Genomic DNA, 27,990 nt, shown 5'->3' with positions numbered 1-27,990 from the left:
TAAAACCATTCCCGAGGCCAACTCTTCAGTCAAAGATTAGACTGGACTATGGGACATAAAATGATACTTGTGAAGAGTGTGCTTCTTAGCTCAAGTAGATACATGAGACTAAATGGGCAGCTCCTGTCTGGAGGTGAGATGAGAAGGCAGGTCAGGAGCTGGTTGAATGGACATGAGAAATCAGGGGTGGAAAGGAGAAATGTACTGTCACAGTACAGGGACAGCAATTAGGGTCACGTAACAATGTATGCATAAATTTTTGTATGAGAGACTAACTTGAATTGTAAACTTTCACTTAAACAATACACTTAAAAAAAAAAAAAATCTGCTTTCCCAAAAGAATACCTGGTACAGTAGGTGCTCAAAAGGTTTGCTGACAGAACTGGGTCCCCATCAAAACTTCTTGCTTTGTCAGGAGCCCCATAACTGTTTTCCCATAGTCTGTCTCTCACTAGGCCATACGGGGCTTCTTGTAGGGGCACTGGCTATGGCAGTGCCTTCATTTAGGGCCCTTAGAGGTCCCAGCCGTGCCCTCGTTGTGGCCGCTGCACAAAGGCCACTATGGCAGAAAGCCCACCAAGACCAATGTTGGGCTGGTCTCTCAGAAAACACAGCATTTGCTTTGCCAGATGCTTCTCCTGTCTGAAAGTGGATCTAGTCAACAGTGTGAGTCTCAGATCTTCTGTGGAGTGGGACCCTCTGGCCACAACGCCTTCTCCCTGCCTCTGGCAGATTTGAAGAATGGTCCATAAAAATTCCTGGCTTCTACGTTCTCTACGCTCTGGGTCTAAAAAGGCCCAGTATGTGGCTTTTCCAGCAATCAACATGCTGGTCTTGTCGGCTCTACCTCTCCTCTCCTCAAGAGCTGGGGTCTGTCCTTCCCTTTTCTGGCTGTTGGGAGCTTGAAGGCCATGGACACAGGTGAATAAGAGAATAACTGTAGAGCGAGGGCCTTTCTGCTCCAGAGGTCAGGCCCATGAAGCAAAAGTGTGACTCATGGGATGACCTGAGCTGATGAGCTGTCTGGTAGACAGCTGGGGCCTCTAGTGGCTACATAAATCACTCATCTTGGGTTCTAGGCCAGCTATGCAGGCTGACTCACTGGGAGACCCTGGAAAAGCTTCTAAGTACCCCCTCCCTGCTGCTCTGCTCACTCATCTATTAAGTATGGGTTTCCCATCAATACAGGAATTGGGGGCAGGGAGCTCAAGGAGTTAATTCTCCATGGGCTTGAGGGAAAACTATGCATTTAAACAGTCCTCACTCTGGAGTTTTCTCCTAGAAGCTTTGGTGCCAGGGAGCCCTGGGGAACCAGAAAGGTGAGGTACTAAAGTAGGGGAACCCTGCTTGACTATGGATAGCAACCAGTGGGAAGAGGCTTGAGGGATGTCTGTGGAATGCTGCCTGGAGCCTAGACCTGCTAGAAACCAGAAGTGTGAACCCTAGGGCTCAAAGTGGGTACAGAAGGGGGCTATAGCGACTGGCTGCCACCACACCCCATGCTGGTATCTTACAGGACTGTATATGCAGTGATTGCACCTGGCCCACAGGAGGCAATCAAATGTCTAGTGAAGGTAGGAGACTGCTCAGTACCTTTTCCTCTTCTGCTAGTCCCATTCCTAACTTCTCTGGCTGAGCTCATGGTTGTACACACAGAAGGTGCTCTTCATCAGTGTCTGCTGCTGATGTGATTTGATCACAATTCCCTCAGAAAGGCCTCTGGTAACTCAGCCTCCCATAATCCTCTGAAAGCCCAGCATCCACAGACTGAGGGATGACCCACTTTCCATGAGACTCTGGATAAGAGAGAAGGGCTGCTCACCTGTTTCCTCACATATTCCACCAGTAATTCAAGCTGTCGAGGGTCTTCACATTTCTGGTTGAAGAAGGTTCTCCAAAGGGCAGCAGCCAGCCCATGATCATCTGAAAGAATCCCCTGGAATACAGAGTACACTCTGTCTTTCCAGGAGCCTCACAGAACCATGATACAAAAGCTGGGGATATTGTAAACAGACTAGCATACCACAGAATCAGCTCAGGACCTTACAGAGAGTGTGAGGTAGAAATGGGGCAGCTAAATAGTAGAGCTGGAAAGGGTCTGAGGAGAGAATCTAGTCTAATCCCTTCATTTTATACAGAGGAAGACCAGGGGACCCAGAGAGTGACTTGCTGAGGTTGATGCATAGCTGGGACTCGTGTCTGGCCAACCTTCCCAGCTCACAGTTCCATCTGCTCTACCACACAATGTACCTGGTCCAGGCAATGCTTAAGTGGCCAAGAAGAGAAATGGTAGCAGCAGTATTTCCACTGCTGTTGACAAAGCATGGGCTGGGGTGTATTTGTGTGTGTATCTGTTTTTCTTCCTAGTAATTGAGATGGGCATGGACTGAGCCTTCTCTCCTGGTCCAAGGGCAAACATCTGCAAGGCAGCTGGCTCTTTGGGGAAGGGAGCCAGGTACCTTGTCCTCACTGTCACCCAGCTCTGGCCTAGCCATGGCTGGCCCAATCTCTCTCCCTTTTCTTCCCCTCCCCTTAAGCAGAGGAAAAGGTTGTTCAGCAGGACTGCCATGGGCCACAGAGGGCAATGCCCAGAGTCTGTGTGTGTGTGTGCCTAGCACTGTCTCTCTTGGTACAAAGGAAACCTTTGTTGGGAAGCCCAACCATCAACCAGAAGTTAACTGAAGCCTGGGACCATGTGCTAGGGCCATTTTCTAGCTCAGACTTCTAGTAGAGGGAGGGGAGAGGGTCTTGTTTCCTAAGGCAGGGGTGAAGGAAAAGGCCCTGAGAAGTTGCTCTGTCCAAGCGGCCAAGGTAGTGTGTAGAACCAGAAAAATGGCTGACTTTGAGTAAGAAGTCTGGGTAAAGTCCTAACTCTGCCACTTTCAAGCTCAGTTATGGTGGGCAGTACACTAAACCCGAGTCTCAATCTCCTCACCTATTAAAAGAGATGAAAATACTTGTCCTGTTTACAACATTCTTGAATTATAAAAAGAAGATGATGTAAGGGCATTTTGTTAAGATTAATATGTTAGATACAAAGATTAGGATTATGCTTTGGCAGGCAGTCGTGGGTGTAGCTGAAAGAACAGTGGGATCTGGTAGTCCGACCACCTGAGTTCAAATACCAGCCGTCATTTAATGGCTGTGTGGACTCTGGAAGGCCATTAACCTTCCTTTAGCCTCAGTTTATATTCCACAGAGTTGCTGTGAGAATTCAGAGCTAATGGCCACAAAAGGGCTCTGTAAACAGTAAATCATTACACAAGGACCCAGGATCATTTATGCGATGTTACATTGTGGGTTGCCCTCTGGGGTATCATGGTGCGTGAGGTCTGGCCCAGGCCTCCTGCCAGGAAGGGCCCTGTGCAGTATGGAGTGCTGCCAGTTTGGTGGGAAAACATTCCACCTGTTCCAAATGCCAGTGATAAACATCCCTACAATTCCACAGCTTAAGAGACTGTCCTGGCACAACTGCTGAGTCAGGAAAACCAGCTTCTTCCGGTAGATGGGGACAGGTGCCAAAGACAAGCTCAGGCACATCACCACTCTCCAAGCTATTTGCTAACACAACAGCCTGCCTGTGTCTAAAATGCCCTGAGTACATGCTGGAGTGCTGCTGGCAGCAACCAACATGTGCTACATGGGAAGGGATGGGAGGGGAAGCAGGTGGCACAGGAACTTGGGGTAATGAGGGCAAGGCCCAGGAAGGCAAAACCTGGGAGCCATGGCCTGCTGTGGTGGGTGAGATGTCTAGGAAGGGGCAAATCTATAACCAGGAATTCCTGAGCACTGAGAAAGAGAAGGATGACTCAGGACTTAGAGTAAGAGTGATAACAACCTTATTGTTCCAGACTGTCAGAGTTCCTTCACACACATACCTCATAATGACTATGTACGCCAAGTAAAGCAGATATTATTATCCCCATTTGAAAGATAAGTAAACTGAGGCTTAGGGTTTATGTAGCTAATTGGTAATAGAGCTAGGACCAGAATGCACTGGGAGGGTCAGGGAATGGTATCTGACTCTCTAGTCATAACACAGTACCTGGCAGAGTGGAAGTGCAATAAAAACAGCTGAGTGAGCAAATGAACCCAACTCCAGCCTTCTTTCCACCATACTGCTAGCAAGTCAATGAAAACAAGTGGGAGACTGATCTGACAGTATCAGCTGTAACTAAGGAAGCAGGAAAAGAAAAAGCCAAACACTGAGGTTGCATAGCAATTTTTCCACAATGTAACACAGTGCCTACTTGTTTTCCGTCATGATACAAAGAAAGGATCCTGCAGGGAATTAAGACACCTAGGTCTAGAATAGCTGAGAGGAAACTACAGGGATTGTCCCGGCCCTAGAGGCTCTGGTTATGGTTCAGAGTTAAGAGTGGCAGGGTCTCACACAGCAAAGATTTGATTTGATACCACTATGTGCATTCAATAACACCTGCTGGCTGGCTGGCTGGCTGGCTGGATGTTGAAATTCAGAGGAAAAAACACAAGAGGTCTAGAGAGGTCAGGGAAAGATTTGTAGGAAAGTAGGCCTTTAAGGATGGGAAGGATTCAAGGAGCTACAGGACATTCTAGACAAAAGAGAATATTATTATTTCACTGAACATTTATAGGAGTGTCTACAAAGTACCAGGCCCAGAACTAGGCCCTAAGGTATAAAGTCGACAAAGACTCAACTACTACCCTCAATACCACATTGTCCAGTTGTGCCTCAACTGGCACAGCATTTCTGTGGGGCAGTGAGGCAAATGGCCAGCCCCATTTGGGGAGAAGGCTACACATTAGAAGGCAATGGGAGACAAAGGTAGACAGGGCATGTCCCAGTGGGAATGAGAACAGTCCACAGAAAGCCTGAAAGTTCCATGGAGGAATTTGGACCTAATGTAGAAGAAAACAGGAACGTTCCAAAAGTGGCAAGGAGGGAGGCACAATCCAGGCAAGATTCTAGGAAAAGGTTGCTGTAGAATAGTGCTGTCGAACAGAACTTTCTGTGATGATGAAAATGTTCTATATCTGCACTGTCCAATACAGTAGCCACTAGCCACATATGATTATCGAGTACCTGGCTAGTGACTGAAGAACTGACTTTTTACTTTTATGCAATTAATTTAAATCAAAATAGCCAGACGTGGTTAGTACTGGAAAGCACAGCTCTAGGATCTTGTCACTTAAAGTGTGGTCTGCAGAAAGGCAGCATTCCACATCACCTGAAGCTTTTTAGCAATGCAGAATTGTCAGGCCCTACCCCAGACTTGCTAAATCAGAATCTGCATTTTCACTAGATCTCTAGGTGATTTGCATGCAACTTAAAATTTAACGTTCAAGAATTGCACATTAAAATCACCTGGGGAACTTCTACAACTATAGATGCCCACTTATACCAGTTAAATCAGAATCTTTGAGGAAAAGGGCCCAGACAGAGATATTTTTTAAATATGTCCCAGGTAATCAGAATATGTCCCAAACATTCTGCTCTTAAGTCACCTGGGGTACTTGTTGAAATACTAGGCTCTGCTCCTAGTATTGGATTCAGACAGGTGTTCAAGATTTAAAAAGCATCCCAGGTGACTCTTTTGAGCAGGTATGTTTGGGTGAGATGCTCGTGATAGACTGGGATGAAGGATGGAGAGAACAGCCAAAATTCAGAACATCTCTATTAACACTGATGAAAAGATTCAACTGAGTCAACCAAGGCACCTTCAGTGAAGACCTCCAAACAAATGCTAATAGAAAAGAATACTTTGATTCTAAGCCTCATTCTTTTATACACTGTAATGTTTCTGACGTCAGACTCATCCAATTTAACAACTGATGTGTACATTTAAGCAGTGTTTCTAACCCCCAATCCACCCCAAAAAAGCTCATATTAAATTTATGGTGTGTGTGGTATGCAATCTAAATTGGTCTCTTATAATTAGGGATTGGGGTATCAGGAAATCAGGAGATCCCAATTTCAACTAGTCCCGTGACCCTAAGAAAGTCATACAATTTTTTTTTTTTTGGGGGGGGGGAAGCTTGTTTCTTGGCTTTAATTATTATTTTCAGGCTGATAACATTTCCTCCAGCCTGAACTCTAGTTTCTTGCTTTCATTTCTTCATGCACGTGGCAGGAGAGATGATGCTTGCATTAAATCTGGAGGTAACCACAAAATGAGTATAAAAGGACATGGTTGGTAAAAAGATGAGGTATAATGAATCTTGGTGGTGGGTATACAGGAGTTCATTACACCATTCTTTTAACTTTTCTATATGTTGAAAAAGCAAGCTTCAAAATACTGTGTAGAGTAACTCCCACTTGCATAAAGAAAATAAAACATTCATCCATATGTATAGGTGCTTGTCTACGCATGATAATGTCTGGAAGGATACTTGATAAACTATTAACAGAGTTTTCCTCTTAGGCAGGGAATTGGGCAAAATGCGGCAGTGGCCTTTTATTTTCTACTTCAACCACTTAAGTACATTTTACAAATTTTTTAAATGAGAAAGTATTGCTTTAATAATTAAAGAGGAAAAAAAGTGCGTAGTTTGGCAGACTGTGCTGTTTACGTGTTTGTCTTCTTTCTGGGCGCATCTGGGGCTGGCACAGAGACTGACTTGCCTTTGTCCCCCCATCCATCACTGGCTGGCTAGTGATCTGACTATATTATGTAGTGCTTTCTTTCCTAAGCATTAGGCTAACTGCTGCGCATTCATTCTAGTTGCCCAGTCAGTCAGGATAATGAGGAAATAAATATGGAGCCAAAATGGCAGGCAGTGAGGATGGTCCCTGAAGCTTCCCTCAGAGGCTCTCATCAGAAGCCTTTGTTGGAGGAAGCCACTGTTCTGCCTAACCTTGGCAAATGATCTTACCTCATCATATCCCAAGATTGCAGCATAGAAACTATCTGTCATGAGGACCATGTTCTTCTTCAGGATATAGGGATTAACCTATGGAAAGAAAATGGCAAAAACAAAAGTATGAAAAAAACGACAAAACCAAAAAGCTGATTTTTGGCTTAGTTGTCATAGACTCTTAACAGAACAAAGAGCTCAGAGACGGCCACTAACAAGTCAAACTGCCAATTCATTCCTGACTCTGTTATCTGTCAGGATTCACCCCGATCTGCCAGCTTCTTTTAGGTTTGATCCCAAATTACACAAAGCAGTCATTCAGTTTAATAAACTGAGTCCCAACTATGTATCCCCCAACACCCCGCAGGGGCTCTGACAGGCATGCTGATGACTGAATCCTGACAAGGGTGAGAGTGTCACACACGGCATCTTCAATCCAATAACACGGGGTCTTTGGGTTTTTTGCTGCTGATCAACTTCCATGTTTCTGAAATTTCAGATAGATAACTACCAAGCTTCTACTGCATCGTTTTCCAGAATGGGCTTGGGTGAGAGGAGGAGTCAAGGAACAGGCCACAGCTAGAGTTAACTCCTCTGAAATGTGAGGATAGGACTATAACTCAGACCTCCTGATACCCATTGAGGGTCTCTCCCTACCTTCATACTAGCTGTTCTTCTAATTATATAAGAAGAACGAGAGCCATAAAAGGACAATGCCAGAGGTGTCAAACGCTAAGGTAGGAGCATCTCTCAAAGGCAAACATTCATTGGACCTGCTCAACCGAGCTAGTTTGTGTGTTGCATCAAGCCACTAAGCATTAGAGCTGGAAGGGCCCTCAGAGATCACCTCAATCCCCTTGAGAAAATAGTAAACTGAGACTCAGAAAGAGGCTCGTCCAAGGTCACACAAGTTAGTGTTAGAGCCAGGATTACAGGATTAGAACGCGTTTTCTGGGTGAGGACTTTTTCTACTTTACCATCTGTAGGGGACTTCTGGAGATCACCAACACATTAGCCTGCAAACCTCAGTTGTTGCTTTTCAGGAAGGACCATGTACATACATCCTCTTGGGATGCCTCCTCATTCTGACTGGCTATTGCCCAGAAAGAATAGAGAGCAGTGGTGGAGTTCCTTATCAGCAAGGCTCCTATTATCTCCTGGTACTGTATTCTAACTCCAGTGACCTATAAACTGCCTCCCCTTCACCTTTAGCTGAGGGATGACAAGCTGCCATAGCTAGGAATGGTTTTTAGATATCATCACCCAGGCTGGATTAGATCATGAAATGGCCCTTCCTGGAAGTGAGTGGAAGCTCCATCAGTGCAGATACATGATCTGCAGGCAACAGGTGAAGAACAGCTTCCTGAACTACTGGACTAAGCACCCTGGCCTTTCTGGCCAGCCCAGCAGCCAAGGGGAGGAGAATATTTCCTCTGGTGAACCCTTGTTGGGATTTTATTACCTCACTTAAGCTTTCGTTGGTTGGTTTGCAGGTTCCTTGTGCCCCCACTGCCAGATCATTCTATATGGAGCACTCTGCCCATGACCCATACACCAGATGAGAAACTCCTTCTAGACTGTGTTGGGCTGTTTTCTTACTAAACTCTTCTCCTTTCCATAATGCTTTGCTTTTTATGAAAACCCATACATAAAGCACCACCACAAGGAAGAAGTTCCTTTTATACCAGTTACTCATATTTTCCCATTTATTTAAGCTATTAAAATTCATGCAGATATTTTATAAGCCATCAGGATTTGGTGACTGGTATTACTGAATGTTTAATAATAAGGTAAACAGAAGAAATCAGAGGGTTAAATGATGACTGCAATTCCTGTAATGACTTAATTAAATTTTTATTGAGTACATAAACTATGATGTCATTTCTAACCAACCATGGGTCTGCTTTCCCGGCTTGTCACAGGGTGGGAGCACTCAAGAGGAGGCTAGGCTAAATGAGCAGCAGGTCTCAGCTGAAATGGGAGGGGAGCAAGGCTCATGTAACACACTCAATAAATTATCCGTTCATTTCTAAACAAAGTCCATGAGTTATAATATATTTGCCATGCACTTTTTATGACATAATAAAAATGTTACCTTAAGGATTACTTAACACATACTACAAATGTTATAGCAGAGGCAGGCACAAGGGGCAAAGAAAACAAACATGAGCAGGCCAGGGACAGGTCCTGGAGTTTACATCCCAAGGGGAACAGCATAATATATTAAAAACCAAACCAAACCTACTGCCATGGAGTCGATTCTGACTCATAGGGACCCTATAGGACAGAGTAGAACTGCCCCATAGGTTTTCCAAGGCTGTAAATCTTTATGGAAGCAGACTGCCACATCTTTCTCCCGCGGAGCAGCTGGTGGGTTCGAACTGCCGACCTTTCGGATAGCAGCCAACCACTTTCACCACTGTGCCACTAGGGCTTCTTAGATATTAAAAAGGGAATGCAAAAAAGGGGGGGGGGGACGCAAGGGTTCAGGGTTACGAATCAGCAGATTAATGAATGAGACAACTAACAGGAAACACAAGTAAAGCAATAATGAATCTTCAAGGCACATTCTTAATTAATGTATTATTTTTGAGGAGAGATGGCAGTTCATCTGAGACCAGTTGACTGCCCTCTTTCCCTTTTTTGTTCCTGCTGCTCTTAAAGACATTTATGTGACTGCTTGACAGAGGAACCAGATGATGTGGATAGAGGACTGATGCAGGATCAAGTTTAAACTGTGAGCTCTACACGGTTCTTTGTGATCTGTTCTTGGTCATCTTTCCTGCCTCTTCACCTCCTCCCATCTCCAGACTTTTGTCTCACTCTCCAGTCAGAGTAAACTATGTGCAATTTCCATAAATATGTCATGCTTTCTTAGACATACTGCTGCAGGGAATCCATCTCCCTTCTCTATCTACTGGGGGACTAACTCCTATCCTCCAAGATTAGCTCATAAATTACATCCTCTATGAAGCCTCCCATCTCCCCAGTCTATATGTACCACAGAAGTGATTCAAGTCAAGAAACAGTTCTCATAATTCAGTGTTTACCATGTGCCAAGAACTGTGCTAAGAGCTTTATACACATTAGTTCATTCAATCCTTCCCAAAAATCCTGATATAGGTACTGTTATTATCCCCACTTAGGAAAAGAGGAAACTGATTTTTGGGGAGGTTAAGGTTACACAGGTAGGAAATAGTGGGGTCAAGATCAGAATATAAACTGCAAGTCCAATACTTCAACTCCTATGTTGAAGTAAACACCCTAAATAATGTGGCTGTCCCTTCCTGTGCCCTACACCTCAGGTTATCTGTAGAGGCAGGGCTAAGAAGTGTTGATGAGGTCTTGGGTAAACACAACTGAGATTTCCAATTCCAATGGTAGCTGGAGATGGGCCACCAGATGGGTTATCAGTGGCCAGTGACTAAAACATCAGACAACCCTAGTGTAGCTAAGCCCCACTTCTGTGCAAACTGGAAGAAAACTGGCTCCCTGGTGTAATTATGGTGGGGGAAGGGAGAAGAGAAGAATGTTGGTATGGACAAAGAAAGAACTGATCAGCAGGAAGGTTAAGAATAAGCTTTAGAGATACTCGCTTGAGGCAAGGTTGCTAACAGTAGCAGGCTGGCAACAATTTGTTGGAACGAATGAATGACAAAGGGTGCCTATAGTTGCTGACTAAAGAATAAAGTATATATCAAATTCATATAAGGTAACAATGCCGTGCAAAGGATTGCTAGAGTGTCAACACCATGCATTATAGTCATTGTGCGGCAACAGGCTGATGTACACAGAACATCAGCCAGTCTATTTAAATTTTCTGTGGGGAAGGTGAGGAGAAGGCATTTTAATTATTTATTTTTTATTATGCTTTAGGTGAATATTTACAGAGCAAATGAGTTTCTTATTAAACAATTAATACACACATTGTTTTGTGACACTGGTTGCCAACCCTGCAACATGTCAACACTCTCCCCTTCTCGACCTTGGGTTCCCCATTTTCATTCGTCCAGCTTTCCTGTTCCCTCCTGCCTTCTCTTCCTTACCCCTGGGCTGGTGTGCCCATTTAGTCTCGTATACATGGTTGAGCTACGTGTGTTGTTTGTTTCATGGACCTGTCTAATCTTTGGCTGAAGAGTGAACCTCAGAAGTGACTTCAGTACTGAGTTAAAAGGGTGTCTGGGGCAGTCTATCTAAATTTAATGTTAGAAACAAGCCGACTGTGGAATACTTATGTGAGATATAAAGAAAGAGAGTGAGAGGAGATAGAGTGGGGGATGTGTAGAGAGTAAATACCCGTGTGCAAGTAACTCACTTACTATATTATGGCTAAAAGATCTCCTGAGGGTCTTTTAGCAATGACCACAAAATACAAACAAAACTCTAACTATGTGGGTGTGTATTAGGCAAGTCCAGAGAAAATTGTGTTAATGCCAAGAAAGAAAAGGAAAAATAATAAAACATGAAAAGATGGACAATTTCAATTCTATCTTCCCTTTTTAGAAAATGAAGTGACTATTTGAGGAAAGCATATTCCAGTTGTAATGAAAGACCGACCTAAATGAGGGATGAGATAATCCTTAAATCTCATTTTACTGAAATTATTTCAAACTTTTAATGCACCAGAGAAGCTTGCTATATGATTAAATCCTTTTTTTAAAAAAAAAAATCCCTTTTTATTACTTATTTTGAAAATCCCAGTTTTATTGCTTGGGATGTGCGTATTCAAAATCTGCACAGCCTGGTAATGTCCTGGAAAACAAGGTACATGGATGGCAGGCAGAACTGCACAACAGGTAGCCTTCACTTCTGAATGGCCAATAAATACAGGAGCCTTTTCCTCAGGCTGGAAGATAGCAAATCGAGAGACAAAGGATGGCTGTCTGTGGAAGTGACAGTCATTTATCCACTTGACTAGACATTCAAACACATCAATAAATTCATAATCTCCTTTAAAAGCAGCTGATGAGGCACATTAAGGTCCTATGAAGATCAAACTGTCACACCACTTTAACTTTCTTCTGTGTCAGGACACACAGATTAGAGGAATGTAACAGCTATAATCTACTTTGGTTTCTGGAAGCTTTTCATTGTATCCCATATGACAAGTCAGGGTAGTATCGTCTCATGCAAACTCCAGTTATAGGGGTCAACATCTGGCTTGAAAGAATTGATGTTTTAGTAACAGCACTGATGGTGTACAGAGTCCCATAGGAATCAATCTTGGGTGCTTCCACTTAAAATCTATACTGATAATAGTTATGGTAATGGTGGCAGTAACAATGATCATACATTGTACTTTGTGTGATAATGTTTCACATATATGACCTTATTTGTGCCTTACAACCTTAACCTTGTTGTCCAGGAGCTCACAGCGTAACTGCTACTGTTATCCCGATTCTGTAAGTGAGGAAGCAAAAATTCAAAAATGTTAAGTGACTTTCCCCCCTAAAAATCACACTCTGATTGTAAGTGGCAGTGCCAGGACTTTTCACTCAGGTGGCCAGTCCCTAAATCTAGTGTCCTTTCTATAATATCATACCTTTCTGCTTCTGATAAATCATACCAGAAATGGAGAATCACATATGACAAGCTAACATGATAATTTCTATACTTGGAAAACAAGAGTACAATGGAAATGACTCTGAATTGTTGGAAAAAGTATCCTAAAAACAAGATGAGATTCAACACGGTTGAATGCACAGTAGCATGCCTAGACTAACAGTTGGACTGAATGAATACATGAATGAGTAACAGGATGGAGGAAGGGTTTGACTAGGTAATCATAATAAACTCCCAGGGCAAATCTCTGATCATGAGCTGATAAATCAGAAATGTGAAAAGGTAATAACAATTGGACATATTAGAAGAAATGTAATATACAAAAGTCAAGAAGTTTTCCTTCCTCTACTATTGCAAAATTCAAGAGTCTTTGTTTTGGCTACCACACTTAAGGATGAACATGTAAAACAAGAGAAAGTTCAGTGAATGTCAGATTCTAACATAACGTCAGATTCAATTAATTGGTCACAACAGGCTGGCACTGGGTCACAGGCCAGGACATTCCAGACGATATGACCAGCAGAAATGCCCAGAGGCTGTTCCATGGGTTGACCTAGTTGTTTCCATCATCAGCCTCAAAGGATAAGTGTTCTGATACTGTCTGAGGTGGACATCACTTTCTCGCTTGTTCTCTCTCTACACCCTTCCTTAGGGGACCTGCTCCTCTCCAACTCCATATAAGCTGCAGGCTGCCACCCCTGGAACCCTGTCCCTTCATCATGAGATGGGCAAATAGCCCAGACTCAGCTAAGCAGTCTCTCACTTTTGAAAGCAGAGACATCTGAAGACAAAAGGCAGTTAAAGTTGAATCTCTCTAAACAGACCATACATATATTCCTGTTCCTAAGATCCCTGCCTTCTCTGTATCTTTCCTGCCTGTGGCCTATTGTTAAACTCTCTCTTCCATTCTGTGAACCTTAGGAACCCTCCAATAAATTCCTTTGTCTGCTTAAATTAGCTAGAGTCAGTCTCTGTTGCTTACCATCAGTGGATACATGATCATTTATCAATTCATTAAAACTTCTCTGTGATAATTATAGCAATAGTAATAACAACAGCAGCAGCAGCAAACATTTGTTGAATGCTTACCATATTCCAGAAACTGTATTAAAAGCTTTATATGTGTCATCTCTTCAATCATCACAACAATCATAAAAAGGGGATGTTACTGTTCTCTTTTTATAGAAAAGGCATCACCATGTTTTCTGTCAAGCCTTTCAAGTCTTGTGCTTTCTTTACATAGCTTAGTGCTTTTTCTTTTACATGGCTTTTAATACTTCCACCATGAACACTTATTGTTCTACCTTAATGATCTGTTTATGGGGACAGCGGTGGTTCAGTGGTAGATTCTCACCTTCACTGCAGGGGATCTGGGTTTAATTCCCAACCAACTATCTCATATGCAGCCACCATGTGCCTGCCAGTGGAGGTTTGCATGTTGCTAAGACATTGAACAGGTTTCAGCAGAACTTCCAGACTAAGATGGACTACGAAGGAAGGCCTGGCGACCTACTTTCAAAAATCAGCCAACGAAAGCCCCATGGATCACAACAGTCTGATCTGCAAACAATCATGGGGATGTCCCAAGAGTGGACAGTGTTTCCTTCCGTTGTGCCATGAGTAGGGGGGTTGACCTGATGGCAGCAAACAACAACAATGATCTGTTCACAGGCTTCCCCATAATGCATCAGACTGTGAGTTCCTTGAGGGCAAAGAGATCATACTGCTCAGCACACTTATCCGTAGAATGATGAGTACAATATTTTCTGTCATAATTATCTACTGTAGTATTGATGCCCATGCATTTTTCAGATTTCAAGGAAATTCTGAGCACAAGGATTTGGAGAGGGGCTGAATAAGTCTGTGTACATGCTGCTGCCATATTCAAACACAGCTCCACTCCAGCCTGAGAAGGCTCAACTCTCGTCCTTTTAGTCTGTTCTCACATGGCCTCTGAAACTCCACAATGCCTCTCAAATCAAGCCCTTTCACTAAACTAAGTTCAAAACCACCATTATTACTACCATTTGCTAGAGTTCTAGATTTAGAACCATGATACTTACATAGAAGTTTGAAGTAAAAAGGAGAGCTTCTGAATGAGCAGAGAAAGAACTTCATGATTGCCAGGGCAAGGAAAAAAGTGGGCCACTGAGTTTCTCTCTCTCACTGGTCACTCCAGCAAGATAATAACCAAATTATGGATAACAGTGCAAAGAATGGGAATTCCAGAACACTTCGTTGTGCTCATGAGGAACCGGTACATAGATCAAGAGTCAGTCTTTCGAACAGAACAAGGGGATACTGCACGGTTTAAAATCAGAAAACATGAGCGTCAGGGTTGTATCCTGTCACCATACTTTTTCAATCTGTATGCTGAGCAGATAATCTGAGAAGCTGGACTATATGAAGAAGAATGGGGTATCAGGATTGGAGGAAGGCTCGTTAACAACCTGTGTTATGCAGATGACACAACCTTGCTTGCTGAAAGTGAAAAGGACTTGAAGCTTTTACTGATGAAGATCAAAGACTATAGCCTTCAGTATGGATTACACCTCAAGAGAAAGAAAACAAAAATCCTCACAACTGTTCCAATAAGCAACATCATGATAAACAGAGAAAAGACTGAAGTTGTCAAGGATTTCATTTTACTTGGATCCACAATCAACATCCACGGAAGCAGCAGTCAAGAAATCAAAAGACGCATTGCATTGGGCAAATCTTCTGCAAAAGACCTCTTTAAAATGTTAAAAAGCAAAGATGTCACTTGAAGACTAAGGAGCGCCTGTGAAGACTAAGGAGCTCCTGACCCAAGCATGCGAAAGCTGGACAATGAATAAGGAAGACCGAAGAAGAACTGATGCCTTTGAATTATGGTGCTGGTGGAGAATACTGAATATACCATGGACTACCAAAAGAATGAACAAACCTGTCTTGGAAGAAGTACAGCCAGAATGCTCCTTAGAAGCAAGACTTCGTCTCACGTACTTTGGACATGTTATCAAGAGGGACCACTCCCTGAAGAACATCATACTTGGTAAAATAGAAGGTCAGTGACAAAGAGGAAGACCCTCAACAAGATGGACTGACACAGTGGCTGCAACAATGGGCTCAAACATTAAAACGATTATGAGGATGGCACAGGACCGGGCAGTGTTTCATTCTGTTGTACACAGGGTCGCTATGAGTTGGAACCGACTTGATGGGAACTAACAATTCCGTGAAGTCAACAGGTTAAACATCAACAGAGCTTAAATCCCTGCCTGTTCTATAACAAATAACAAGCACTATGGAAGGATAATTAGGAAACTTTCTAAGAAGTGTCTTTCTGCTTATACTTCCAAGTTTAAGAAAGGGCTTAACCCCCACTAACAGGTGCTAGTACACGAAAGTTTTGGTCAGGCTTTGATTTTCTGTTGTGAAATGTAAAATTTGGAAAGTGAAAACAAAGTTTAATTTATCAGTAGTCACTGATTGCCAGTAATCAAGTTAGAACCAATTAACAAGACAATTACCTAAAGTGTAAGCAAAAGATAATTCCAATTATAAATGGTTTGTCTCATACGGATATTTCAATCTCAGACAGATGTATATTAAAGCTTCTCTTATGATTCTTATCCCATCTGACTCAGTATTATCACGAAGTGATTTACATTCCTTGCTAGACCATAAGCTGTCTGGATGCAGAATTCTAGACTGCCTTGAACAAGTTTGATAAGCATATATTGAGTCCTACTGTATTCTGACATTGTGGTACATGCTGGAGGTAAAAAGATGAATAAACGTCCTCAAGGAGTTTCATCTCATGTGGAAGTCACAGCACACACAAACCATTATAACACTTAGCACACTGTAGGAAAAAAAAAAGAGGCAATGGTGAGCTTGGGAGCTAGAAGGTTTCAGAGAAGAGGCAACATTTATTGTAATGGGTCTGATGGGTGAACAAGGATTAGTACTTTTCAAACAGAAGGAATAGCAGGTATAAAGCTACAAAGATGTGAACAAGTACAGCATGTTCAGAGGAAAGTTTGGAACAAGGGGTTCATGGTGGGGAGAGGCAGAAGGTACAGTTGGAAAGGCAGTTGGTGTTATAGACTTTAAATGGCCCTGGGTGCCAGATGAAGGAAAGTCAAAGAAGGTTTCTAAGCAGGGAAGTTGCACGGACATGTTTATTTTCAAAAGTAACCCTAGAAGTACAGATGATAAAGTTGAAGGAAGGATCAGAGGAGGCTACTGCAATAGCCCAGGAGAGAGTTGGTAAGGAATGGAATTAATATACGTGGCAATAGGAATAAAGACGAGAGGATGCTTTTAGGAGAAATGTCTACAGTAGGATCAACAAGATTTGATTATCAAGTGGATGTGAGAAAAGGTGAGACTATGACCTGCACGTAATCAGCCCCCACCAAATGCTAACGGAAGCAAGAATGCAACAATTATATGCAATTACACACTGATGACTCTCTGACCCTGGCAGCACTGAGTGTAGACAACCAGTCTTATATGGTTTTAGCAATCATTGTGCCCTCAATGTCTCCTATGTTGTGGTAATGGAAAATCTGACTTCAGTAAGATGTAATATGAGCAAGATGTGTATTTGGCTTGAGCCCGGCAGGCGTCCCCAGTGGAGCAGGGGTATGGTATATCAGGGCCTAGGAGCCTGAGCCCTGTTCCCAGTAATCTGTTCACTACATGCCCAAAGATGCCATTCCTCTGGGTCCTTTGCATTCTACCTGCAGCCATAAGTTCTGATTACCGTCAGCAAGAAGATGCTGATACACTTCAGGTTTCCAGAGACACTTGCAGGCTCCTAATTGCACCTTGGACCTCATGACTGCATTTATGAGTGTGGAAAAGCTTCAGGCACAACTTTGCTTTATTAATGATTTTCTATTAAATTTAGGCAGACTGGGTACAGTGGAAAACTACAGGATGCTTGTTGCCCATCAATACCAGCCATCTCAAATGCACAAACATACAAGCCAAACACCTGAAAATGGATAATCAATAAGTTAGTGAGTGCTTGATTAATGGAGTTGTTCAAGGACAGCCTAGGCACTATCACTTGTCGTGGGTGCTGAAGACATAAACAGTAGAGGCAACACTGAGCTCATAGACCCAGAATCCTTTTCCATGCAGCAATTAGAAGACAGACATCACGTTACCTTGATAACGGAGGATCCAAAATCTAGGCCCCTACTGATTTTGAGGCCCCTGGCCCTTTGATCAAGCAGCCCTGACTTTTCCTTCTCTACAGTAATGGGAAGTGATGCAGTAATGCAAAATAAAGGGGCGGGACCACCCTAATGCACTGAATCACATATGTTAATAAGTGATTCTGACTGGGCAGAGTAGGCCAGACCAAAGTCTACAGACCAAAACACTAAAGCAGATGCTTTCATTGTTCTCCATGGGTCACAGAATGCTCGTCTTACCCTGCTATTTCTTTACAGCTTACTGTTCCCATAAAAAAATCCGTTGTGGACGAGTTGATTCTGACTCATAGCGACCCTATAGGACAGACTAGAACTGCCCCACAGGGTTTCCAAGGAGCGCCTGGTGGATTCGAACTGCTGACCTTTTGGTTAGCAGCCGTAGCTCTTAACCATTACGCCACCAGGGTTTCTGTTCAGAACTATATAATTTCCAAAATACTGGCCCTCTGGTAATCTGAGAAAAAGGCCGTTCCCTGCTGTTGAGAAGAAGGTGAAGAAAAGACATGTGACTTGACTAACGTCATTCAGCTAGTAAGTGGGTGAGATGTTCATAAAAACAAGGTCTTCTGACTCCCAGTCCAACATTCTTTTAAGTTCCAAGCAGAACTGCCACTCAGCTCAGAGCTTATAGAATCCTGTAGCAGTATCCTGGGAATGGCTAGGCCTGGATCCTGGGTAGGAGTGATACGCTCATGGTCATGGTCACTCCCACTCGACTGGGGAGGAGGCCAAAGGCAAGGCAAAGAGTGAGGTTAAGATATCCCTTGAAGAAAAGATTAGTCCAAAGGACTAATGGACCACAACTACCACAGCCTCCACCAGACTGAGTCCAGTACAACTAGATGGTGCCCGGCTACCATCACTGACTACTCTGACTGGGATTCACAACAGAGGGTCCCAGACAGAGCTGGAGAAAAAAGTAGAACAAAATTCTAACTCACAAAAAAAGACCAGACTTACTGGCCTGATAAAGACTGGAGAAACCCTGAGAGTGTGGCCCCTGGACACCCTTTTAGCTCAGTAATGAAGTCACTCTCAAGGTTCACTGTTCAGCCAAAGATTAGACAGCCCTATAAAACAAAACGAGACTAACAGGACACAACAGTCCAGGGACAAGGACTAGAAGGCAGGAGGGGACAGGAAAGCTGGTAATAGGGAACCCATGGTTGAGAAGGGACAGTGTTGACATGTCGTGGGGTTGTTAACCATTGTCATAAAACAATATCTGTACTAACTGTTTAATGAGAAACTATTTGTTCTATAAACCTTCATCTAAAGTACAATAAAAAAATCACAACAAATAACAGAAAAAAAATAAAACATAGGTAAACATAAAACAAAAAAGAGATCCCTTGAAAATGGAACTGACACTTGGTCTTTGGAGCTCTGAGATTGGCATTGTCTCTATAACGTAACTCTCTTCTTTTGTCCACTTTTCAGTAAAATGTTCTTAAAAGGGGTTAAGTATTCCAGCGAAAGAGGAAACCTTAGTAAAAAGCTATATCTGTTAAGAGATGCTCTCTCTGGTGATCTGTCTTCAAGTCCCACTTGGGCCTAAGAAATTGTCTGAAATCTAAGTGAATTATGGGCCCAAGAGCTCCACTTCCCCAGCTTGTGATTCTGGAAGACAAATCTGAGTTTCAGTTTTTTCCCCCACAACTATGCCTTTCTTTTTTCCTTTTACGCTTTCATGTGAGAAAAATGCTAAATATTAACATTATTAATAAAATTAATAATAAACATCTATCTAGTATGAAGTGTCAGGCACTGTTCGAAGAGCCTCACATGTGATAACTCATTTAACCCCCCACAATGCTGTAAGGTGTGAGGTAGGTACTAAAGGTATTCCTATTTTACAGAGAAGAAACTGAGGCGTTGATTAAGTAACTTGTCACACAGCTGGAGCTGGGATCTGAGCCCAGACAGTTTGGCTTCAGTGTTTGAGTGCTCCTAATTGCTGCCTCAGAAAGCAGGTAACAAACCCAACCCACTCCCCCACTTGGGGAGATGAGGGCCCGGCAGTCTCCTTTCCCTCAGCACCTGCAGGCTTGCCTAATCTCCTGCCGCATTCTCCCATCACTCTCAGCCCTGCTCTGGACCAGCTTCTCTAGGAAGCCTGCAGGCAAAAAAAGGTGAACGTTTATCTTACTTGTTCATGTATTTAGTTTGGAAATTAACCTTAACCTAGGAAAGATTCAGCTTCATTTCTCCTCCAGGCATAAACTAGACCTTTAAGTTCCATAAGATCACTCCTCTCTGGTGTACTCTCTACCAATAGCACTTAGGAACTAGCATGTGGGGAGGGACAAAAATGTTCCTTGAGTAACTAAATGAATGAAACAATCCTTAATAGAGCAATACAAATTAATAGTGCTGCTGGACCCAGAAGGGAAGAAAATTCAATAATGCCTTTGTCATTCTTATTCAGGGCCAACCATGCACCAGGCACTGGTCTAGGAGCTGAGGCGACAGCAGTAAAGACAACAGACAATTCCTGAACTCATGGAGCTCACATTCTAGAAGGGGGAGAAGGGGATACAATAAGCAAAATAAAACATACACAGTGAAACCTGTGAGAACCGGAACTCTACAGAACTGCCTTGTTTTTCTGGGTCTCGAAAGTTTTCCACCTTTGATAGGGCAGAAAACTATCATTTGTTTTACTAGAAAATATTTGAGCTTTTCTTCTCTGACAGGTTTCTGCCTTACCCAGGTTCTGGCTTTCACAGGTTTTACGATAGATTGCTAGATGGTAATTTACTGCTAGCTCCCAAATCCTGTCATTCAAAGTCCCTGCCTAGTGCTGAGTATGGTCTACAGCTGTGGCGATAGGCTGAGCGCTTGCTACTACAAAAGCTAGCAAGCACTGACGTGCAGGCAAGAGAAACTGCTCAGGAACTGAATCAGGGAAGTCTGCTGGAGGATTTACTATGAGTTCCTGGAGACAAAGGCCCTGATTGGTCACATGTGTTCCCAGTACAGTGCCCAACACATAAACACTCCATGACAGTGAAGAGCATCTGGGGACTGTGAGGGAGGGAGCACAGGCGGTCTCAGCCTCCATATGTATCACTCTGCTCTGTACCACTGTGCCAGACGAGAAAGGGCCAAAGGAATCATTGAGGAAAATTAACCAAGAAATTATTATTCAGAATATGCTTTACCCATACTCCTGGCACAGACATCTCAATACATATATTAATTTTAGAAAGGATTATCTTTACTTCATTCTGCTATTACCTTGGAGCTTCTTACAATGCAACAAAACTACTTGTTAAATCAAGAAGCATTTCCTGTGCACTTAAAATGTGTCTTGCTCTGTGCCGGGCCCTCAGGAGACTACTCAAGGCTGCCCCACAATCCCTGCACTTAAGGACTTTACAATAATATTGGTAGAATAAAACACAAATGTAAATCCGGAGTGGTTAGGGGAGGTTTCAGCAGGGAGTCAATATGAACAGGCAGAGACGGAAGAAAAGTTCTGCAGGGAGAAAAGATAACCTGATGATGGTGAATTACAGAGAGCCTTGCAGAAAGGTTAAGGGGTATGGCTCGCATTTAGCAGGTACTGGGGGGCCATTGTGGGTTTTTGTGTGGTCAGTAATTTGATTTAAGTAGCTGTTAGGAAGATTAGCCAGGCTGCTTAAATGATCTGCAGGATTGATCTGAGATGAAGAGAGTTGAGCGGCAGGAAGACCAGTTAAGCAGCTGATAGCCAGTTTAGATGAGAGGTCAGGACTGGATCTATGAGTCACTAAAACAGCTGAAGTCCTGATAGTGGCTGTTCTAAAGAAGGGTTCCTTTTGGCGCCTTCTGCTCCTTTAAGGACAAGGCACGTCACATTTAAACTGCAAGTATCATTGCCACTGAGAAAAGACCAGTTAAACAGACAACAACTGATGTAGAGAAAGAAGTCCCTCCTTTCCAGCTAGACCTCTTCAGCTCTCACCAACCCCCCAGGATAGTATGCTCAGAATTTTAAGGAAACAAGGGGGACAGGAGGGTTACAGCTGCCTCACCAATGGATCCAGAAATACTCACAGCCCATCCAAAGCAGCTGCAATAAACATCTGGCTCTCCTGTGTCCTGCGTCTGACATCCCTAGCTTCCAGAACTTTTTCATTTGCCAGCCAGACCTTGGCTGAGCCACTGCTCTCTGGTAATGCCCCAGTGCAAGGCTAAACCCACAAGAGAAGAGAGCAGACAGCTGCCTACTTTGTGGTAAGACATGTATGAGGAGCATCGTCAATCTTGCCTCACCCCAAGAGCTCCTCACAGGGTGCCTATGTGTCTTACTATTGAATCATTCCTTTTTTGAAGGCACTAGTTACAGAAAGCCCCAGTAAAATGCAAATGCTATCTGAGACCTTTAAAACATTATCCTATTAGCATCCATTAACAATTTAGCATGAATTAATTTAGTGGCAGTAAAGAACCATTCTAAGAAAAGTGGAGTTAGGAATAGATTCACTCATCTACCATTCAACATTTGATGATGGCCTCCTGTGTGCTACGCTTTGTGCTAGACACTAAACACTGACTCAAGGGAACAGGAAGAGGTCTGTAAGATAGGAAGCTTTACCTAGGAAGACAAAACGGAGGGTGTGTGTGCTAGCTCTGGGGAACGGCAAAGGTGAGAGTATGATTTAGTGAAGACTGCAATAGAATGAATCAAGGTGAGTGAGTTTTCATCTCTGCTCTGCCACTAGTATGTGACAATGGACAAGCCATTTTCCGTGCCAGGACTAAGTGTCCTCACTTGAAAAGGGCTGAATTAAGATCATCTTTGTAGCCATCAAGCCTGCAGGAGATCATCAGCCACTGAAGCAACTAGGAGAGAAATGACACAAAATATAAACAAACACTGACTGCTCTGCTATTCTGACCAGCTAGGGCTACCCTGGGTGTGGCTTCCTGCCATCATCCAGAGCAGCCTGGACTTGTTTACACAGTTCCTGGGGGTTGTCACCAAGTGGGAGTCCTGTGACATCCATACCTAGACACTGCTTCAGACCAGAAAACCCTAGCATGTTCTGAATCCCACATTTTCCCTGAAGCACTCTTGTCTCTCCTGGGTCCTCTGGGGTAAAGATACTATGGATGGGCCAGTTCTTCCAGGGCTACAGAGCAAGTGAGGCTTGGGAAACAGGAAGGACGTCTGGCAAAATGCTGTTCACTCATAAATTCTACTCTGGGTTAGAAAATTCTCATCTCATAGACTTTTTCCAAGCTGAAAGGACCCTTAGAAATAACCTCATCCAGGCTCTTCACCTGAGTCTGCTGGTAAGTGGTGGAACCAAGTCTAATTCCCTAATCTTCTTGGCTCTAAGACCAGTTAAGTGGTTTTTCAACTCTCCCATCCTCTCCTTCCTCTGGAGGGAGGCTCTTCTTTGGCAGGCAACTCATCGTGGGACCTAAAGCACAGCAGACTATAAACACCTCTGTCTTTAAAAGAGAAGAGGTATATAGCCATAAATATATATACTCACAATGCCAAAGACAACAGAGTTCATTTGAAATTCGAAGAATCTTAGCAAAAGGGTGAGGGACAGGGATGAACAGAAGTAGAGTGGCAGAAACTTAAGTAGACCACTGAGTGCTTAATGGGAATCATCTCCTACTTCCCCATAACCATTCACATACCACAAGCTTGCTGATTCCTAACCCCGCACTGAACTGCCCAAGGCCCAGAAAAGGGGCAACATACACAGTTTACACCTTTTATTATTTTGATAGAAATTTCTCTCCTGGGAGCAGAAAGGGGTCAAAAGTCCAAAACCAAAAATATATATCTTTATAAGTCATGAGCAAAGAAGCATTAAAGTAGACAGTTATCAAAAAAAAAAAAAAAGCCACAGTGAACAGAGCAGAGTAGGAGGTGTTAGAAAATTCACTCGAAGTAATTTATTCGCTGGGAACCACAAAGGGCTTTCCCAAGAACAGCAAAAACACCGTTAATTTCTCCAGTACTCTCCTTTCAAAAGGCTCCAAACACTTCACACATATCGCTTTAAATTGTCCTCAAAGGTTCCAAAATAAAAAAATGTAATTATTTCCTCAGGTATAGATGGAGTAATGAAAGCATTTGTGCCCACCTTGCTCTGCTCAAGTTATCCTAACAGATTCAGCTAACACTAACTATGCACCTGCTATGGGCATGGCCTGTGCCAGGCAAACTAGGTGGTATCAAGATTAAAGCTATGACCTCTGTCCTCCAGAGTCAGAACCTGGTGGGGAGAGACAGATACATAAATAAATCCTTACAAGACAAGGAGCCTAGCTAGATGCTATTAAAAAAAGGTCCAAATATGGTGCCTCAATAGCTCCCATTTATCAAGTACCTAATATGAGCCAAGCACTGTACCAAGTATTTACTAGCAGTATACTGTTTAAGTCACATGTGTGACTTATTTTATAGAAGAAAGAATGGAGACGCTGGGAAGTAAAGAGACTTGCCCAGGTTCTCAAGGCCACATTGGCAGAGCAAGAACTGGAACTCAGGTCTCTCTGGCTCCAAAGCCCATGTGAGGAAGGTAACTGCTTGGGAAACTGGTCTTTGGACTGTTTTTTTACACATCAAGTGCCCACACCTCTTGGAGGTGGACAGCAGATACAGTGGGAGCCCTCACCAGATTTGCGGGAAATGGCCTGTTTCCTTGGTCCAGAATTTCATATGCATGTACTAATCTGGATTTATCATCAGAGTGACTGCTCCTGTGGGTCAGGAAGCCAAAAGCAGGCATTTCTTCCAAAATGGAACAGAGCTCTCTGGGCAAAGAAGAGCTGAAAGGTCCTGAGCACTTCTTGTTCCAGAGGGTACAGGATCTCCTGGCTGGCTTTAACAGAAGGTTCACAGCCTGCAGGAGCAGGGTGTGGTGGTCATGGTACACATGCCAGCAGAGCATCTTTTTCTCAGAGCCGGAGTGAAACTTCTGCAGGGGAAGGAGCCCTCTGTGGGAGATCCCTGGAGAAGGGCATGGCTTAATGACAGCTATGCACAGCTCGCCTGCTGGTGATAGGCTCCGCCTCTTTTGCCAAGGTTCCATTCTGGAGGCCAAAGAAGAAAGTGCTACACTTAGAGGAAGGAGAGCTTATGGGGCAGCAGGCCACAGCCTTCAGATCAAACAAGTTACAGAGAACATGGTGAGCCCCAGGGAATCCCTGAGCCTAAGCAAGGGCTAGGCTACTAAACAGCTTTATTTTAAGCCCACAGGACATGAAGCAGATGAAGGGGAAGGTTCTCCAAAGCCCAGGAGCAAAGTTGAACCTGAAACTAATAAAAAAAAAAAAAAACAACAACAACAAACCAAACCCATTGCCGTCGATTCTGAAACTAATAAGGAAGCTTAATCCCCAGTCTAGCATTCTTCCCAATGAACTCATGGCATCCTTCTGCAATTGTTTTCAAATCTTAATTTCAATCTAACGAAACAATAACAACAACAAAAAACCCTTTGATGGAGCCAGGTACTTTCAGGTATTATCTCATTTAACATAGGTGACTTATGCTCCTATCAGAAGATATGTTAGTTCATTAGTTCACTTATTCATTACTGCTTATATCCTACCAACTTTCAAAAGAAGGTTCAAGTTGGTTTACAAGAAAAGGCATGTGGTATGGCCAAAAGAGCAAAGAGTTTGAAATCTATCAGATCTGGGCTTGTGACTTAACTATGTGGGTACAGCCAAGCCCTTCTAACTTTTCTGTCCCTCAGTTCACATCAGCTGCAAAATGGGCACACTCTCATCTCTATTAAGGATAATTTGTAAGGATTAAATGTGATGCCTGGCACAGAGTTTCACCCACAGTAGGCATCTCAACAAAAAAAGCCCAAAACAAAAGTAAAAGGATTAAGTAATAAACTGTGGGAGAAAGTGAATAATTGTATCATAGTGTCTTAGTAAGGGAAGCTCTGTGCTTTCTTCTGGCAGTCATGGCAAAAGGAAAGCTGGGTTGATTATACCATTCTCATTGTTTCATAAACAGAAGCATATAAATTCATCAGGAGAGAGAAACTTCTTAATTTTAAATTCAGAGAGGCACATATTTGCATGAGTGAATATGTAGGTACACACACACACACACACACACACACACGCACACGTGTGTATGTGTGTGTGTACTTACGCCATTTCTCTCTCCAACAGGAACAGGAGAAAATGGCTCTCCAGAGCCCTGCTGCCCCTCTGACACCACACTACTGCTGCATGCAATGAAGTCCTTCAACAGTTAAAACATTTCTGTGCCAATATTTTAAGAGTGCAGAAGGTTCCAAATTACATGTAAAATAAACAATGCCAGACTGTGAAAACTCTTGGCTGCAACGTTCTCTGATGTTAACAAGAGTTTCTTTATTACTGTAACCTTTCAGAAGTGAATAAAAGTTATTTCTCTGCCCTAGTTTTGCCCTCCAGTAAAAGGGAAGAGAACAGTGACCATGGAAAGAGCTGTACAATGACGTCTCATGAAGGCTGGGGGACTGGCAAGGGGGTAGTTTAAAACACAAAGCCTACAATATATGCTTCTAGTCAAAGGTTAGAAATTTAGCATTATGCTGATCATACTGTAAAATTTTACATTCCTAATATTTTTATGTAACTAAATACTCTTAGGGGGACAAGACGGCATTTGCGAGAACCTGAACTGAGCTGGTGCTATAGTAATCTTGCCCAAGACTTCTCAACCATTCAGTGAACTCCCTTACTTAGAAACTCAGTCTGAAGTGCCCTTAAGAAACAGGGAAGAAGATCTAAGGATGGCCAGGACTTAGATAAAATACGTTACTTTGAAGACCCTTGAGTCATTGAGTCTGTGAATATCAGACACACAGAAGGGTTTCAAAATGGAGCTAGTCTGGAGAGTCTAATTTTACTACTAAAGGGAAAAAGTCACCAAAATGAAGTCAAACATGCTCTGCCCTCTCACAACACTCTGTGCCTTTACCCTGTTTCTCTGCATGGGATGCTCTTCTTGTCTACCAGACACCTACTTATTTAGAAAGATCCAACCCCAGGCTTTTCTCCTCTGGGCCTCCTCAGTAATTTTTAAACATCATTATTTTTGAATATTGTAATTATATGTTTATGTGTTTGTCTTACCTTACTAGACTGGAGACTCAGGGACAATGTCTTTGTCATCTTTGTATCTTCAGTGACTAGCATAGTACCTGGAAGCTAGCAGGCCACAATAAAATGGATGGATAGATGGATAAAACCTCGTTTGTGTCTGGGAACAGAGATCAGTCAGAGAATGATGAACTGCTAAAAAAACAGAACACAAGTTCTGGGATTTAACACAAGGCTAGCTTTTCAGACTTTTGCAGAGTTGCAGAATGTTAAGTCTGGAAGAGAATTTAGAAATCATCTAGCTCTCCTCCCCAGAGAGGTGAGGTGATTTGGCTCACTCAAGCTCACCCAGACAGTGGCCAGGCTAGCCAGAACTCCTTCCATTATACCACACTGTCCCTTTCTTATTACTGTCTAAAATTGTGGGTGTAAATGTATATTTGGCAGTGGGATAAGGAATGTGATTAAGACTAATACTGTGAGAATGTCATTTCATTATAAACAAATGAACAGTGGATATCAACTACACACTAATTATATTCAAATAACTTGATATAAAATATAATCTCTGAGTTCCTCACAAAGTTAAACATAGTAACCACGTGACCCAGAAATTCTACACCTAGGGACATCCCCAAGAGAAATGAAAATGTATATCCACACAACAATTTGTACACAAATGTTCACAGCAGCGTTACTCAGGAAAGCCAAAAAGTAGAAACAACCCCAACATCTATCTGATGAACAGATACACGAAATGTGGTATATCCATACAATGGAATACCCATAAAAAGGAATGAAGTATTGATTTATGCTACAACATAGATGAACCTTGAAAACATTATGCTAGCTGAGAAAAGTTAGACTTAAAAGACCACATTTACATGAAATGGTCAGAATAAGCAAATCCATAGAGACAGAAAATAGATTAGGGGTTGCCAGAGGCTAGAGAGAGAAGAGAATGGGGAGTGACTGCTGATATCTATGGGGCTTCTTTTTGAAGTGATGAAAATGTTCTGGAATTAGATAGTGATAATGGCTGCATAACATTGTGAATATACTAAAATGCACTGAATTTTATATTTTAAAATGGTGAATTTTATGGTATGTGAATTATAACTCAACTAAAAAAAAAAAGATACAATCTCTGCCCCCTAGGAGCTAACAATATCAGAGATACCTAAGGACTAACAGGTTCAGCACTACATGACAAGTGAGTATTATGGGAGTTAGAGGAAGAAGGAACAACACTTTGGTTAAAAATCTTAATGCTAATGCTAGCGCAACAGTTTTTAGTAATGACCTTTCCAGG

At 42.8% G+C, this 27,990-nt stretch overlaps 1 protein-coding gene across 4 annotated transcripts in view; it reads right to left on the bottom strand.

Moving 5' to 3' along the window:
- The window catches only part of LOC101352172 (ubiquinol-cytochrome-c reductase complex assembly factor 1), a 140,507-nt gene that overhangs the window by 6,055 nt on the left and 106,462 nt on the right, over nt 1-27,990 (bottom strand). For all 4 annotated transcript variants that reach the window (XM_023725054.1, XM_023725056.1, XM_023725060.1 and 1 more), the window contains 2 exons: nt 6,856-6,933; nt 1,823-1,936 (listed from right to left, as the gene is read on the bottom strand). In XM_023725054.1, coding sequence (XP_023580822.1) covers nt 1,823-1,936; nt 6,856-6,933 — 192 coding nt within the window. The remainder of the gene's footprint in view (nt 1-1,822; nt 1,937-6,855; nt 6,934-27,990) is intronic.

Source organism: Trichechus manatus, unplaced genomic scaffold (genome assembly GCF_000243295.1).
Source record: "Trichechus manatus latirostris isolate Lorelei unplaced genomic scaffold, TriManLat1.0 scaffold00008, whole genome shotgun sequence".
Classification (NCBI taxonomy): domain Eukaryota; kingdom Metazoa; phylum Chordata; class Mammalia; order Sirenia; family Trichechidae; genus Trichechus; species Trichechus manatus.
Note: the sequence above shows the minus strand (reverse complement) of the source record. Positions and strands in the feature narration are given on the sequence as shown.